Source organism: Trachurus trachurus (assembly GCF_905171665.1).
Source record: "Trachurus trachurus genome assembly, chromosome: 6".
NCBI classification, from domain to species: Eukaryota; Metazoa; Chordata; class Actinopteri; order Carangiformes; family Carangidae; genus Trachurus; species Trachurus trachurus.
The window spans coordinates 8,013,262-8,031,486 of NC_139897.1; the positions used below are offsets into that span (position 1 = coordinate 8,013,262).

The 18,225-nt window shown below is 39.5% G+C and overlaps 1 protein-coding gene across 1 annotated transcript; it reads right to left on the reverse strand.

Moving 5' to 3' along the window:
- Positions 1 to 12,836: 12,836 nt before the first annotated feature.
- Positions 12,837 to 17,535, reverse strand: LOC310987785 (YY1-associated factor 2-like). Its single transcript, XM_083974214.1, has 4 exons — positions 17,390 to 17,535; positions 16,966 to 17,091; positions 14,309 to 14,455; positions 12,837 to 14,199 (listed from the first exon to the last, which is right to left on the reverse strand). Exons 1-4 carry the CDS (start codon positions 17,413 to 17,415, stop codon positions 13,959 to 13,961), a joined length of 540 nt encoding a protein of 179 aa, XP_083830340.1. The 5' UTR covers positions 17,416 to 17,535; the 3' UTR covers positions 12,837 to 13,958.
- Between the last annotated feature and the right edge of the window lie 690 nt (positions 17,536 to 18,225).

An 18,225-nucleotide genomic window follows, 5' to 3' on the forward strand; every position in this document is an offset into this window, starting at 1 on the left:
TTGTGTCACAGCTGTGTAATGCAATAATGCACGTCACTTAATAGTATTTGTGGTCTTTGGATTGGATGGATTTCATCCCTTCTCACAGATAACATGATCATTTATTATTTGGTATCAATCTGGTAGTGTACAGTGGTATTTCTCAAAGTTTCCTTCATAGCAACAGCCTCCTTGCATCCACACCTACAGCACCACGTATGGGGGCATTGTCAGCTTTATAAAAGAGAACTAGAGAATGCATTTCCTGAAGGAAATACAGGTGAAAAGAGAATAAAACCAGTACCTGGCAGCATTGTTTGGAATCAACAGGGATCATGCAGCTACAAGCTCTACTTGAGGCAGATTGGAAGGAATAACGCTGTGGGTCTGATGGACATATCTCAAATTCCCAGTCCAGCACTCGCTCTGCATCTCATTAGACATGCCAATCATTAAAATGGCCGAGAAAGGCTGGTCCATGCTAACATGATCTAGGCTAAGGTCATCAGTCAGAGTCTAGACTGAACAAATACTTAAGAAGGCAGTGATGGAGTCTCTCCAGAGATTTTGACTCAAGCAGCCAGAAAACAGACAGATCATATTATCATAAAAAAATCAGCATTGCCATAAAAGAGGCTCTTTGTACCAGTTCAACGGTGAAGTTTCTGCTCTCGGAAAAACACACATTCCTTCCCATTCAATACATTTCTGTGTCCTAATGTATCAATTCATCAGTTTAACAGTTGGTTTTCTTTACACGTGGATGTTGACTGTGGAGTGACACAGAGGAGAGGTAGAAAATCAATCAGAAAATCTATTTCACTATATGTTCTCTTATACGCTACTGAGCTGCAGGAGAGATGAATGGACCGAAGGAAGAAAAATGGGTGCAGGAGGGGTCTGACTAAGACTCTCATATCCTTTGTGTGTCCCTTTGTGTGTTTTGTGTATCAATACTGTGGACAAAAAAAAAACAGTGGTTGTGATTAATGGCTCTCTAGCTGTAGACTAGAAAAACATTTTGCATCATGATGAGACACTTCCTTTCCTAGTAAACAACCACCGTGTTTTCCTTACGGGAAACAAGTCCTGTTTTCCGTTTCTATCTGAGCAATTGTGTCCACAGCTGGCTTCCGTCCACCTGACACCTCGGCCCTTACTCAACCATGCAAAGAAAACTCTTATTGGCAATGGCAGGCAAGTGTAAACAAAACAAAAAACAAAAGTCAGACGTGTTTACGGAGAAGAGAAGTGTTTACAGAGTTTCTTCTCCAAAAGCAATGTTGACTCTGAACAAAAGGAGATGTGCAAGTTTTTGGCTGAAGGAGACTACACTTAGGCTTCCTAGAAGATTAGACACGAGTGTGAGTATTTACGACAGGATGTTCTCGCAACACAGTGATCAGCGAAGTCTGACGGGACGAGGCAAACTCAGCGTCTCAGCGTTTTCTCCCTCAATCACCACGCTGCCTCTCTCTTCCTGCTCCATTGTTCCCCTTCCATCGGCCTTGAACATAACACTCATTCTGCGTAGTATTGTGTCCTTTAATCACTCCCCGGTGGGCGCTCAATTCATGCAAACAAGCAGGTCTAAATATGCCGGTACACAAAATCTGGAACTCGATCAAACGTTTATTGTCCAAGACAATACACGTCCAAGATGATAAAAGCAGTCCTGGCTATAAGAAGAAGGCTGTGTGTTGAGTAATTATAAAAACCAACTAAAACAACAAAGAAACATGACAGCCTATGAGGACATTGTCATGGTTTTCTGTAACATTTTAACCCATCCGGAGGAAGTTTGCTGAACATATTATCTTTTTTAGTTTTTTTTATTATTATTCTTGTCCAAATACATTGTCATCGAAGCTGTTTTGCTTCACAAGAAATTGCACACAGCTGTATGCCTATTGTCTACGTGCAGTCTCCGCTGTCAGCATATTGCTGGGGTCAGCACACAATCTATAAGTTATTGTTTCCGAGGAGCAAAAGGTTTTATTAGAGTTGAAATAGGGAGCAGATGAATTTGAAGACTAATCAAGATCATGACTTTTACATATGACAACACAGTAAAGGGACACAGTGTGCTGTTTTCATTTGCTTGTGTTTCAAGGGGGAAAAAATGAGTTATTCCTGTATGAAGAGTTAATAAATGCAATAAAACAGGACATCACAATATGAGTTCAAAATAGTGAATCACAAGAACTTTCCATATGTTAGCATCCATCAATCACAACAGTAATCTCAGAATTCCACTCAAGATGAACATAAAGCTGACAAAGCTCAGACATCTAGCGGGGACAGTTACGCAACACAGAGCTGAGCTCCCTGTCAACAAGAAATATGTTCACGTACTAAAAAACACACATTTCGCTTAGATGCTGCATCGATTATGTTCACTGGCAGAGGATTTTGGAGTCAACAAAGTGTTGCAAAAACTGCAGGAAAGTCATACGTTAGTGTGATGGTACGTTACAGCCACGCTTAGGGCAAGCAAGTTGTTTGATTAATATTACAGACACAATTTATGTGGAAAATCAGTCATGCCAGCCAAACATATATTTTGGGAGACAGGCTGAGATCCATGAGCCATCGGAGAGAGGATGTAAGGTGGAGGTAATGACAATGTGACCAACCACATCATCTGTTCCACAGAAGGCTGACAGCCTGTTTTTACAGAGAGGGGTAAGCTGCAAGCAGATCAAGGTGAGAGCGTACACAAGTGTGCATTATGTTGAATATGTCTGTGCACAAAGGTTGGTCAATTACAAAGGACACACAACATTATGTTGCCAGTTAGACAGATGTGTAAAGATAGAGTCCTATAAATAGCAGGTCCCCTGAGACACGGGCTTTGACACATGGTGCTGGCAGAGTGGTGGTGGTCACTTGAGAGGACCACTTATGCCCCACCAAAAATATTCCTGCCATATCACCTTCAAAGGAGCCTGGCTTCAGTTGTATTGTTGCTGTTTACGTATAAGTCTGGAAGTAACTTTCTGGGTTCAGCATGACCCAGGACCCCCCTGCTCTCATGCTCTGCACTCTGCATTTGAGTGGCTCCCCTCTGGACGGCGGTTACGCTGCCCTGGCTGCACAGCTCAGAGGAGGGAAGGCAACCTTTGTTCCCCAAGCTGTCCGTCTCCTCAACTCTTAACCTGCCACCTCTCTCACTTACGCACACACACACACACACACACACACACACACACACACACACACACACACACACACACACACACACACACACATTCATACGGATTCACATGCAGGTCTTTCACACTTCCCCTTGTCCCCCTCCTCATACACACTTTTCTCCTCTCCCCACCCAGACTCTGTTAACTTGGACTCTGCTATTTGCACTTCATCATTCTACTGTATCATAACCCTGTGTCTTTATTTATTAAAATTTTTAATTTGCACATTTGCTTATAACATACATGTCTTTTGCGCTTTACAATATATATTATGCTTACACATCATCATCATCATCTAGATTCTAGTTTGTATAATAAGTACACATTATTAAGCATTAATAAATACTGAATTATTCATTTATAACACATGGATACTCATTTGTATGTAAAATAAATACAGTTAGTGCTTATCAGTGATGAGTAAAACATTTTTAACTGTGTTTATAAACTACATACTAATGAGTATTCATGTGTTATAAATGATGAATTCAGTATCTAATGCTTAAAGGTTGAATATGTAGAATATTTATTAAAAGCTATATTTTTTCAAAAATAATACATCCATGGGGCCTTTAGAGGGGTACAGAATGAAAGTATTGCTTTTCCACAAAAAAAAATTTTTTAGTCTGAATTAGGCTATTATTTTTAATTTTTCTGACGGGCTCGACAACTGACTATCTGTCAACGTTCTGTTTACATTCGTACCTGCCTGTAGCCAAAGTCCTTCTAGGCTCATATGGCTCATATTATATTAGAGGGTTAGGGTTAACCCCTAACCCTAACCCTATCTTGGACTCAAATGGAAGCTTATGAATTAAGGAAATTTTCTATATACATGTTAAGCATAGATATTCTCCATAAAGTGCTGAAAAATAATAATTTTCATGAGAATTTGTCAGGCGAACAGTACTTTTTTTGGTCTTTTTTGGGATGTTGAGGGTGATATCTTAGAATCGAGTTGCAACAAACCCCAGAATCTTTTTTTCATGCCTCCCCCTATGTGTCAAGATACTCTCTGCCAAATTTTATAGTTGTATGACTATTTATGCCATTGTAGTACCTAAATATTTGTATTTACATCATTTCGCCAGCAAAATGACCCCAGAAAGGGGTTTTGGACCCCTGTAGCTTTCAAGCAGCTAGTTGACCGGGTTGTCCACCCAGGTTTTAATCCTTGAAGGTCCTAGATATCATTTCTGGTGTCAAACCTTTTACAACGCTCCGTGTCCGTTTTTCAAAAAACTGGGATTTTGCCCCCTGGGTATAGTCAACCTTTAACTAATGCTTAATAGTGTGTCCTTATTATAAAGTGTTACCATTTATTCTACACCTCTTGATATTGATGCTGCATGTGCTACCCTGGGAATAAATTAAGTCTTCTAAAATTGAAATTGAAATTCCTTTACTAGCAACTACAGCATCACCATCTTTCATCACTCGGGGTGGGTAAACAAACCGTATAACTGCCTGGCTGCAAGCCGCACAAACGTCAGGAGGCTGATGAACTGCTTTTCTTTCATCACTTCAGGGTTGATACAGATTTAAGGAAGGAATGGGTTGTTAACATCTGAAGGGACATCTGGCCATATTTCAAAGTAAAATGACATTTGGGTTAAACTGATTTGAATATAGTTAGCCGGCATTAGCTGCAACTGATAATGTTAACGGTAATGTTATGTAATGGCGTTGAGTCTTCCCACCCTGAGTGATGGCGACACTGTGAATATGGCTATTAAATGTCAAAGTTAAATCTTGGCTCTATCACTGTTGTCTCTAATCAGTGCTGTAGATGTAGTCATGCGCTGAGGACACATTATACCCTCTAGTCTTGTAAAAATGCATGGAGCAGTTATTTTCATGAACAGTATTGGCAGCTGTCCCATCATGTCGACATTTCCTTTTGCACAGAAACCACAGATGCGTCAGTGCGGAGAAAATAGAGAGTTGTCTTTGTGCAAATAGTGAGAAAAGAGAGCTTGAGGGAGAAATTCAAACATTGTGAAACTCTCACCTCCACACCTGGCCAACCAAATGTGAGAATGTTGGATTTTGGGTTTCAGAAAAGCTGCAGAATTCGCTGGATGCAGCCCCCCCGGCATACTGGAGAGCTTCAACTAACACCCTCTCTCTGTCACCACCTGCCTAAACGTGTGGTATAAGGATCTTAAAAACACAAACCTTTTATCTGTATTTCCATAAAAAACAATCACTTCACCAAAACAACCTGGCCCGAAAACAGAAAGAGGAATCTGGAATGTCCTACAGCCTCATGCAGCTGTTAGCTATACGGCCTTTTGGTTTCATTTCTCAGAGAAGAAGAAAGGTCACATCAAGACCTTATTAATCAAACATGTTCTTTGATGTGCCATAGGATCACAGCGTGATGTCGTATCAGGGCTGCGCACAGATGATAGACTCGCTTCCATGCCAGGTGAGAATCAAAGGCACAGCCAGGAAGGTGAGAATAGAGGCTGCTGGACACGTTATCTACTCCTTCATCTGGTCTCTGTATGACACTATATCCATGTAGGCCATGTAGAATACACTCTATTCAAAACACGTGAGAAAGTAATCTTTGAAAGTTATACCTTATAGACTCTTATATTTAAGTAAGTTCTTGCATTTTTAAATTAAAATTATATATTCTGTGTGAAGCTATACATACACGTGCATCTCAATAAATTAGAACATGATGGAGGTCAGCTGTCTTCCCCATTAAAGTGTAGCTACTGAACCAGACCATTGAAAGGCTCCTTTGCAGGTATATAGGCCTAATCATTATAATTAAAGTAGAATTCCGGTCATTTTTGACCCCTAAATCGTTGTCCTGATGGTCACCCAGTGTTGGGGGGAGCAAAAAATGCGACTAAAATTGATGCAGGCAAACCGGAGTTACACCATGGCTAGACGGTGCTAGGTATAGCGACAACGCTAACCTATGTATGGGGGCAATTTTTTCAACCACAACAAACACTAAAAAAACAATCAAATTTCTATGGTACATGACTCTAATCCTTATGACACACCACTTAACTCTATAGTGTACAGTATAAACAGTATAAACTTTGTGTTTTTGCATGTAGTCACTCACCTCAGACAGCCTAACACTGAAACGTCCTGGAGAGACATTAGCCTACTATCCGATCACAGAGTGCCTGATCTCAGAAACGAACATTTTCTCCTTGTCGTGATGATTTCTTTACAAAAATAAACGGTTGGAGATATTTTGGACATTACCACTGCACTGCTCGACCGTTTATTTTTGTAAAGAAATCACAACAAGGAGAAAGTGTTTGTTTCTGTGGCGGGGAGACCGGCAAGCGTTGTCGCTATCCCGAGCGCCAGGTAGCCATGGTGCAACTCCGGTTTGCCTGCATCAATTTTAGTCACGTTTTTTGCCGCCCCCCCCCCTCTAATTCATTGAGATGTTCTAATTATGTACCGGGTTTATGTCGCTGTGTGAGGCTTTGTTATTTAAGATAAAAATGACTGACACCCACAACACTGCAACCACCAAAAAATGTGATGCCTTCACAGTGGAGCTGTTGCCTAGAAACCAGCAGCAGGTTAAATTGGCTCTGTGGACAATGATTAATGAAGTGTCACTGCAATAGTTTTCCCGGCTCATGCCCACAGGTCAGGGAAAAAATTGACCCTCTCGGATTATGAAAGCCTTGTTTATGAACAGCAGAGCGACGAGCAGAGAGAGAGAGATTAGGTGTCGCTCTTGATGCTTTCCTGCCTGGTTGATGCTCCAGATTCCGGTGTCCGTCAGCACCCCTCATCTGGTTGTCTGTTGGCCTTGTTTGGCAGTGAGCAGGGTGATGTGGCTGAATATCAAGTCCACAGCTGCAAATCCGTGATACTCTGACAAGATCTGTGTTATGTCTGAAGACACCATGAGGAGTCTGTGAGGATTTTTAGACTTTCAAATGTACACATGTCACGCATTACTTCTGTGAAAACTCACTGGATTTTTAAGTCTTTCGTGGGGTATCACAGACGTGACAAGCTTTTTCACTGTAAGACAATGATAATAATAATAATAATAATAATAATAATAATAATAACTTTATTTATATAGCACCTTTCAAAAACAAGTTACAAGGTGCTGTACAATAATGATGGTTGGATATGTTACTAATTTGACATATAGCCTAAGCCAGTAGTTTTCAAAGTGGGGGCCGGGCCCCCTGGGGGGCCGCCAAGGGACACTATATTGGTCCTCAGCAAATTGGAGGAAAAATGAGAACACATGCAAATAACACAATTAAATCTAATTATTATATTTAGAGCATTATTGAAAAATATAATTTATATTACATATCAAAACCTTGTTTGCCATGCTCATCTTTCTAACTTCCTGCCAGTCAAAATAACATTCGTTATAAGCTGTAAGTTGTTGACCTGGCGGTTTGTGCCTCAGACCCAGTGTGTTTGCAAATGGGGGTCCTTGGCCAGAAGCTAATGCTAGTCAGGGGGCCTTGGCATGGGAACTTTTGGGAACCTCTGGCCTAAGCTGTTATAGGCCTGCATAGTATTCATTCAGAATTCCTAAAACAAATTATATATTAAATGTTGTCTGGCCAGGAGCAGGTGGTCGTGACTGTGGTTTGACAGGAGCTTTGGCCGTTGTTGGTTTTACAAGACAAGGCTATAAAATACTATTTATGCAGCGCTACAGTACTTTTTCAGTTGTGGGAAAGATGCAATAGAGATAAGAGTTAACACATAGATGCTCTGGAGCAGTGGTTCCCAACCTTTTTTGGCTCATGACCCTATTTTGACATAACACATTTCTGGCGACCCCGTGATCACGTGCAGTCACGTGGTCACAGCCGTCAGTCAAGATGCGCCAGTTATATGCTGCATTTTATTTAAACTCTATTTATATTCAAGAAATTGAACATATAGAATACAGTTGTTGATTGTACTGATTAGTTAAAAGAATATTTGTATCAGTAATTTTTTTTTATCAGTTACTAGGCATTTCAGGTGACCCCATTCGAATTCCAGGCGACCCCATGTGAGGTCCCGACCCCAAGGTTGAAAAACACTGCTCTCGAGATAGCTGTTTGATTAGACTGGAGAGTAAACAATGCAAAACTCACCAATAGTTCTTTTAAAAAAAACTGTATTTGATGAAACAATAACAAGTTATAGTCCACTTAGAAAATTACGCCACAACTTTCAACAATTAGCATGGTCTTCATCGACCTTTGACATAGCTACTGATAAAATGATCCCCACTCAAGGTCAGTTTCCAAGCTTTTTTTGTTTTGTTTTGTTGAGATGTTTCAATCATATCACACAGTCTGTAGGTTTGGCTTTGTTTTCTCCAACCCCAACTTCCAGGGTCAACAATGTACTTTTATATTTCAAAACAATTGTGTTTATATTTAGTGCATCTCCTCAAAATGCATTGTGTGTTTGTGTGAATGCATCCTTATCCCGAATCTATGAATGTGTCCTAGAATGTGTGGGATGCATTTCCTTCCTAACAAAGCATTCGCAGAACTGTCTTTCATTCTTTGAAAGCTGACTTGTTTACATCTGGCTCACATTCTTCTACGTACGTGCCTTGGCGTACTCCAGACACAAACTTTCAATGTTGAACACTTAACTCCTGTATTCTGTTTTGTGTTTGTGCATGTTAAGTGTTCTGCATAGTTATGACCTGGATGTTGGCCTATTTGTTGTGGTGGTGTTGGATTTTTGCTGTGTTTTCACTGTTCCTCTTCACCTGCCAAGGGACTGCTGATGGAAATTAGCTAGTTGTTAAATCTAGTTCAAGTTTCCTCTCTTTTGAGATGAATGTATTTGTGCATGATCCCTGATGTAAATAAACATGAAAAGGAAAGTCTGAGGGGCATTATGGGTATAATGCATGCTGTACACAATCACATTACCATTCTAGCAGTCTTCTAGGAAATTGCATGCTACTTTCCCTGATGATAATTGTTACTCTACAAGAGCGCATTATATTTCCAGATCGGGGAACCCTTCATCAAAACACTGCTCCATAATGGTACTATAGCTCAAATGCACTTTTCATTTGACACCGCTGTTTGTCTACTACATTGAAACCACATTCCCTACAAGCCCTGTTATTTCTGGAAGTGGTTACAGGTTGCCTTGATACTTGTGGTCGTACCATCCTCCTTCTGCTGCATTTTTCTCTGTTGAGGAAAAAAAACAAAAGCATCTTGAAAGTCAATTTCAACCCATCTGGCGTTACCAGAGCTCTGTTTGAGGTGGAAGAACAACAGCCCGCTTCCTGATCTGTGATACAAAGCAGTATCACTTTGTGTGGTCAATAGCACAACATTGGTACAGGTCTGCTGGTAATCTACTCATCTATACGTCTACGTTATGTCTCAAATGTATGTATGCGTAGGTCATCTGTAGGGCACTGTAAGTGACATGATGTTATTGTCTGAGTCAGCTGAATATTTTTAGTACAGGGTCTACTGACGGCTTGTATAGTGTCATTAGAATTCAGTTGTTTGGTTCTAACAAAATAGAGGAAGTTTCTGATTTATAATACTGTACAAGCACTGCTTTCAGTGTTTTGAAGAATAAAGTGCCATGCAAAACCTCCAGAATGATTGAAATTGAACAACCACCCCTAAAACTAATTGATAACACAGCACGAAAGCTCTGAATTACACAATATTCATACTTTTTTTTTTTTTTTTACATCTTGGAAGATATAACATAACCTAGAGGTTCAGGGAGTGTTTGTTCTTTTAAAACTCATTTTAGCATTTAGAGATGCAACGAGCAGTCCAAAGGATTCCGGAGAGTATCAGATGAGCCTGCATCAGTAGAAATATTTGAGGATAAATGGCCGTTGACCGTCTCTAACACGCTTTTTTTGGTTATCCTCTGTTCCCATGTGAAAGTTATGGATATTGCACCATTCCCTGGAACACAGCGAGGTGCTAAACTATGATTTTTCGCTGTGTTAAAAGTGTTTTGTACAACTTGCTGCCTAGTATCCATCCACATAAGTTATCAGCTTCTTCTTTTTTTTCCTCCGTCGTAGCTATAGGTTTAAGACTGCTGCTGGTGTGACTTTTTTTTTTCAAAAATAAATAGAGCAACCACAACACAATATTATAGCGTGTCTTAAATGATTGACTAAGGATGAGCTTTCTGTGGCCAACTTTAGAAACTGCAAGAAGAGTTTTTGTACTCAATGTCCTTCTAAAGTAGGAATAAAAACAGATAAAAGAAAACATCTTTTGCCAGAGATGCCATTTTTTCCAGAGGCAGGGTCCAACTTGAACTTTATGGGAGGAAGGTGTTGTTTACCACAAAGTGAAGACGGCAGTAACAAGACAAATGGTCAGAACAGGCTCCCCTGTGGAGCTACTGACCACCCCCCAGCCCTCTGATGGGGCAGATGGGAATGGAATCTGGACCCGCTGACATCCATAAATCACACACATTCACAGCCCGACGCCAGCACAAGCCCTGGTTGGTGCTGTGTGACTGATTTAATGTTATTCCACACACACAAAATTACACCACGCATGTATTTGGCTGCGCACTGGTTACACTGACAATTACAGCCACGTGGCAACAGATGTGTTGAATGTAAATTGAATGTGAAATAAAACATACATTTTGATGAGCTGTACTGAGAGAGAAAGAGAGAGAGAGAGAGAGAGAGAGAGAGAGGGAGAGAGAGAGAGGGGATGTGTGGAAGTGAAAGTCTGGAGGTTTCCTCTGAGGGATTCTCAGTACACTGGTGACATCTGCTGGCCAGACGTAAGCAAGTCACCAATAAACCTTAAACCTAATATAGCCTACTGATACTGTATGCAGCTGATTGCCACACACGCACACAACAGAATGGCTTACTGTCATAAGTCTAGGAATATTTAGTTACTATGTATTGTAAGTGTGAAGTTAGTACAATCTAATATTGTGTAAGAGCAAACTTTCCTCTAACCGATACAAATTTTAATAAGTCACTCTAATTGTCACCCATTTGTGTTGCTTACTTTTCCACACCCATGGGTGGATCCTGTGAAACGACTTATTTTATTTTATTTAGCATAGTTGCTAATTCACACATCTGTTGTCCTAAGGCAAGTCATAACATACAAACAATATACCAGTATACAAATAGATAAAACAGTTTTACACAAAAAGTAGGTCCCAATTCACATTAATTCGCATTAAGAGTCCATATAGAAAAATAGAAAGACAAAAAGTTATGTATGAGAGCAGGTCTGGCTTGCTACTAACCACTGTTTAAAGGTCTTTTTGAAAGTGGTGTAAGTGGCACAGTCCCTAACGTAAATTGGTAATATATTCCAGGACTGTGTTCCTTAAAGAACAACTGCCTAATTGACCTGACAAAAAGCTAAACGCTGGAAACGTTCCTAATAAATTATTGAATACTTTATTTTTGTCGCTTACCTCCCTGGACTCAGCACCTGGCTGTACTTTGGATGTGCGTGAGCTTTTTTCCATGTTCAATAATTAAAAATATACCCAAACCAGTGATGTCAATAGAAGACCTCAGTATTTCCTACAGAAATAAAGGAAATGGACTAGCTGTATGTTATATTTTATATATTCACACCAACATGCAGACATCTGACTGGGCTAAGTCATGATGATGATGAGTATTACATAGTGTGGTTTTGGCCAAACAGATCATTTCATGTATGCACACTATATACATGTATTTCATGTTTCAGGTTACTTCTTCTTTGCATTGTGGTTTAAGTCACATAGCAGAGTGCATGTACATCTCATTCTCACTTACTGTAAACGAGGTAGTGTTACAGTGCTGGTATTACTATTAGTTTTAGTATTCTAGATGCAGTAGCAGCATATGATGTGCCTAGTATGTATTCATCTCTGCTATTCAAATGCCATTGTCATATTTATTTAATTCTAAATCAAAATCACCACTAAAACAAAATCTGATCCAGCTAAAATTATAAACAAACCTGTTAGTCTTTCTCTTCTCCAAGTTGTTCTTGAAGTGTTTTGTGTAGTTTGGTGCAGGGGGTTATTAAAAAAACAACAAAAACAAAAAAACAAACTGGAACTGTGATGGCAAACTGACCAAAACCAGAAGGTTTGGTCAAAATCGGTCCAGTGATTTTGGAGAAAATGACCAGAAACCACACAGCCAATTTTCAAAAATTCTAATCCCTGGGCCTAGTTATTTTGTATATACACGAAGAATAGCAACTTCCGGTTGGGAGTTCCGGGGCCCTTATCCCACATCGGACCTGCACCCCTGCTTGTTAATGACTTGCACTCAATATGGGCTTCATTGTACATGCACAGGCATCTAACACAGGATGGGGACTGCCAGAGTGAAAGAACAAACACAGTGGTAGATGATAGATCATAAGATTATTGACTTGGTTTACAATGAAGACTAGTTTCCCTCCTTTGGTTTAGTTTTATCACAGTTCACAGCTGAAGTACTCTTTCACTGATGCATTGGAACAGTACTCAGATCCTTTACTATAGCACCAATATCACACTGTTAAAACAAACCTTGCAACAAGATTGTGATCAAGGTACAAAAAATAGTCAATTTGGAAAGGTAAATGATCTTTGCATTGTAGTTGTTGATTGATGATTGAGTTAAGCAGCGTTTAATGTTGTAGCTGGCTTGTTTAATCCACATGAATACATCATATTTTATAAATTCATCACGCAAAATCTTAGTATGCAAAATTTCCATCTGTCAAATAAATTGATTAAAAAGCACAATATTTCCCTCTAAAATGCAGTCAGATGCAAGTGTTAAGTAAAATGCTACAAGAGAAAGCTGCAATTGTGTTCAATATGAAACTATGTTATGTGTTACTTTCTGTCACTGCTTTTTGAACCTTTAAGACACACTTTCTCTTTTCCCCCTGAGTGAAACAAGTGTAAAGGATGTGATGGAGGGTAATAACAAAACACATAATTGTGATGACATATCATGTGAAAATAGGTTGTTACAAATTCAACATACAATTCATCATGTGGAAAACTTCTTTAAAAAAAGCCATATTTTACAGACTTTTTCTGTTTGTAATGAAAATTTTAAATAAAGGCATATCCAAGTATCTACATCTCATTTTATTTAACATTTTTGTACAATATAAACCATTCTATAGATTAAATCATGCTGAACTCTACCAAGTGAAAGAGAAGCATACTGAGAATAACTGTTCAACTCAAATGTTAAGACAGTGAAAAAAATAATAATATTGCATCGAATGATAAAATGAGAGCTGGATAAGGCCAGTAACCAACAGTGTTATGTTTCACTGATAATGGTAAAGTGGAAATAATGCTAAAAAAAATGTTACCATGAACATAGGATGCCATTAAGTGCAAATAACGGTAACAAAAATTCAACGATAAACTACAATTCTGAGATGACTTCTTCACATTTTCTTTCATACGGCACCATTTATTCTGTGCAGCAACAACCAACGGAGTGCGACGCTGATGTAACACTGAGGTGTTGAAAATAAGTCACCACAAAACGTGGTACAGTTCCACTGACATCCAGGATTTAATGCTACTGTTGCTGCTGCTGGTAACAGTTCTGGCGTCTTCCTGATTCCTGAATTTCTTATTATAACGGGAAGGCAGTGAAAAAAATACAACCCCAGATGGAACTGAATGCTATCATACCAGCATTAATAGTATTATTTCAAAAAGAAAATGTGCATGTTGTAGTTTAATCTCTGGTTGAGGCTATTGAGAGTGCAGAAGGATGAGTTGTGCTGACTGGGAGTGTGAAGGTTAGTGAGTCTCTCCGTTGACCGGCGAGCCCTCTCCGCGCGGCGAAGAGCATCTGGAGACGCCTCGTTCAGTGTTGTCAGAGCTTGAGCCACTTTGACTGTGTTGGTCTGCTGAGGCAGCACTTGTTGAAGTGGATGTGGGTTTGGCTTTTTCCTTAAAGTCTGTGATTATTACAGTCAAGTCTCCAACGGTGACCTCTAGATGTTGGGCACTGCTTCTGTCTATGTTTTTTAACCTGGGCCTTGTGGGGAGAGAAACACATAGAAACTGGATTAGAAAATTGACAGGTACACATCACAATATGGTGGGTTATTCTGCTATTTTGGTTGAAAATAAATTGAATTAATTACCTCATCTTTTTATGGCTTTTCTTTTTCAGTGTTGGTTCTCTCTCACTCTTGTCCTTTTCCGATTTTTCTTTCTTTTTGGGGTTTGTGGGCGGTGCAAACTGCTGATTTACTTGCTGTGCAACCAGTTGAGAAACAGGTCGTGGCTTTCTGAAAGAGACATAAAAATAAAGTTATTGGCCTTTTTAGCTCTGGTATGTGGCATGTGGTTTACGCTGCTGAGCTGTGTTACTCATATGAACAGGAGGAGTAGGTGACTTACAATTATCATTCATGAAAATGTAGCCATATAAAATGGAACTGGAAAATCCTGAAGTCTCAGATTCAGGTTTACCACGCTTTGCCTGCTTTTTGGCATGCATGTCATTCGAGGAAAAACCTGTATGATGTTGGTAAGGTTGTGCTGCAACCTGGTAATTGCAATTGTCATGGAAGGCTACTTTGCATACATAAAAAAAACAGTGACCAGGTATATAATGTTTTAGAAATTCACAACACAACAGTGCATTTAACCTGGCTAGGAATTAGTATGTAGAGGTACATCGTGGCTCCTCATGACGGGAGAAACCTTCACAGACTGGTTTCTTTTTATTCTTTTCGACTAAAACATTTCCAAATGTCACCAAGCAATCGTCTGGGCCATTAACTTTAAATATAATCTATGTATTGATTAAATGTTGGTTTATTTCCTGGTGTTCATCATTTTCACACACTCAATAAGCATTGGCAATGGCAGATAACACTCACATTATTGAAAAACATATATCCATTCCTCTTGCATTATGCTATTTAGTGTGTTTGATACTGGGCTTTCTCTCAGTTACAACTTTGGCTAAAGTTTGCAACTACATCACACTCTCAGTCAGTAGACAGTTACTATGTTCACCTCGCTAAAAGTAATGCAGTCTTATTAAGGACACCTGCAATAAATCATACTTTAGGGGTGTTGAATCAAGTCCATGGTCGGAGGCTGTGGTGTGCTGACCTTAAACTCTATTGCATAAATGCAAGTTCCTACCCAATTGCAAGTGCAACAAACTGGGCAAATACTGTATACTGACTGAGTATCCACAACCATTTTGGCCAGACAAGGAATTAAAAAAATGTCAAAAAGACTTATCTCCCCTTACTTATGTTTGGGTGTATTTATATATTACTTATAATTTCTAAAGTCCCAAAGCTTGTGGAAACACACAGATGCCCTACTGTAAGTGACCTCGCTTGTAAATAGAGTCCTGACCATAGTTTAGTCTTCATGGAGCTAATTCAAAAAACGAATCATTACAGCCATCACCAGGATAAGATTTATTCCAGGCGTGTTGCAACAGATAGTTGTCTCTTACAGTATACCCAGTGTACTTTTTAACATTGTGCAGTTAAGTCTCACATTTCCTTATGGGCGAGACACTAATGGCAAAAACACTGTTTTTTCATGCACTGGTCAATTTTGAGATTTTGGGCTATTTTTCTTCTTTCTTTCTTCTTCATGTTGTAGCCTATTCTTTCAGAAAAGTCAAAATAAATGGTAGAAAATCCACATTAAGGAGGTTATTTTACTTCATTGTGTCTTCTATCATCAGTAGATTTCACCTAAATTCACCAAAAGTGAACATACTACTGTGACATACTGTGCTGTTCCTGTTGTCTGACCCATGTCATGTCAGGTATCATTGTAAAGCTCTCTCTCTCCTGAACAATAGGCTTCATGCACAGCTCCACCACTTCCTGAACTTAGACAAGCTCCTTTATTCCCTGTCTTACATTATTGGACAAACTGATTAATCCAGGTGTGTCTTAATCAGTTTGTACAAAAATGTAAGACAGGAAATAAAGGAGCTTGTTTAAGTTCAGGAAGTAGTGGTGCTGTGCATAAAGCCTATTATGTAGGTTCCAAAAATTGTCATTTCCTCTTTATCCGCAACCAATCGTAAAATTATGATTTACATTAACAATCTATGGAATTTTACAGTATAAGTATTTAAAGGCCGTTTTCTCAAAATTAGTTTTTCCTCAGACTCTGAGCCTGAAATCTCCACTTCAGCAGCACTTACAGACACCAAACCTTCCAGTTTGATCCCTTTCTATATTCTGAAGGTTTTTACAGGGGTTTGTGTTGATATGTCATTCAAAGCCTGATTTATACAACATTTTATTCCTAAAAACAGGGCGAAATTAGATTTTTTTTAGAGCCGGTGACTGTATTTTCTCATTTACAGAGTGATAAAAAGAGATATCCAAAATCCCCTCTGTAAAAACTTCTTAATCTGATATGTCAACAAAATTAAACAAGTATTTTATAAGGGACTTCCATCCATTGTTCAGATTTCAGTTCTGGAAATGTATGCAAATTAGTGCATATTTCATTAGATATCGCCTCATTTACATATTTAAACATCAAATTTGACAAAAATTGTAATACAAAAAATATTTGTCTTAATGTAAGTGATAAACTTGTGAAGTTTCATGGTGATATCTGTTCGTTAAATTTTTACCCTATTTACCTGTAGTGTCTCTCCCCTTAAAAAAGGTCCTCGTTGGTGTAGCTACTGTAGTGCCCCGGCTGCTGAAGCTGATTTAACACTGATTTGACGGTAAAACAAACAAACAAAGAACAAAAAACAAAGAACAACAAACAGCAGTAAATCCAGGCTTGTTCTTACCGTGTTGATGTGCCCTTCCTAACATCACACATCATGCACTTGAACGCCTCAGCGCTGTTCCTGAAAGTGCAGACGCTACAGTCCCAGTACCCATCGTCGGCAGACGGCTTGGATTGCCGCTTCGGCCTTCAGACAAAAACAAAACAAAAACAGACTGATAGCGGCACCGTTTCAATGACAGCAGTGATTTCAAAGACAACCTGTTAAGATAAAGACGACCCCGGACGTCAAAGAAACGACACCACAGGCCGCATTTGGTGCTCAGAAGTCAGTCGCCGCGGAGGGAGCTCTCAGTGTTCACAGGCGGGCTGAAGCAGCCAGCGAGCCGCCATGAGCAGCAACACAGCTCCATCCATTCACCGAGCTCCCTGCGTTCAAACGGCCCAGTCAAGTCTTCATTCAAAGAAACCGGCGACGGCTTTACCTTGTGGGACTCTTCTTGTCTCCCATTGTGCGACACTTGGGCTCAGTGGAGTTGAAAAGGTTCAATGTTACAGGTGAAAAGACGCATTTAGCTGCTGCTCAGCTGTCGTGGAAACTACTCCTGTCGAAGGATGGCCACGTGACAGGGGCTCACCCAATCACTTGTAATGTAATCACAACAGAGGGCAGTTATAACTGTGACACAACACTGATGAAAGGCGCTTTGTAAAACACAGCGGCAACGCCAGTAAAGGGCAGCTGCAGCATATGAGGAGTGGGTGATTAAACACTTAATTTTGTTTAGAAAATATTGACAATACTTTTGTTTCGTAAACTTATACATATTCCACTAATAAAACCGTGATAATCTTCCTAACTGAATGTAAAATGTGATTGGATTGGCACAATAAACAGTGTTTTTCTTTCTTTCTTTCTTTCTTTCTTTCTTTTTTAGCTTGTATTTGGTGTTAGAAGAATTGGCAATGCATGCATCTAAATTTACACGGGCTTCGGATAAAAAACACCATAAAGTTATAACTTTTGGGTTGCCAGGTTGTGAAAATATAATCTGCAGTTCTGCTTGTTAACATTTGCAACTGCAGACTTGTTATGGTACTACCAGCTTTGAACCAACACTTTTTGATAGATAGCTGATGATGACGAGGTAAGCAGAATTTAAAATAGATTAAAAGACAACATAACAATGAAATGTTGGCAGTAAGATACGTTTATTGGGTTAAAAGAAGAACGGAAGTGAAGGGTAATATTTGAGACAGGGCACTGTGTGGACGGTGGTCTGGTTCTGATGAAGAAGGATTTTGGTGGGAAATGTGTGAC

What these genes read in the sequence shown, in the direction of transcription:
- LOC310987785 (XM_083974214.1), bottom strand. Translation starts at nt 17,415, where the DNA reads ATGGGAGACAAGAAGAGTCCCACAAG. An exon ending in GACAAGAAGAGTCCCACAAG is followed by an intron (nt 17,092 to 17,389) that starts GTAAAGCCGTCG and finishes TTTTGTCTGAAG; the next exon opens with GCCGAAGCGGCAATCCAAGC. An exon ending in AAAAGCCATAAAAAGATGAG is followed by an intron (nt 14,200 to 14,308) that starts GTAATTAATTCA and finishes TCTCCCCACAAG; the next exon opens with GCCCAGGTTAAAAAACATAG.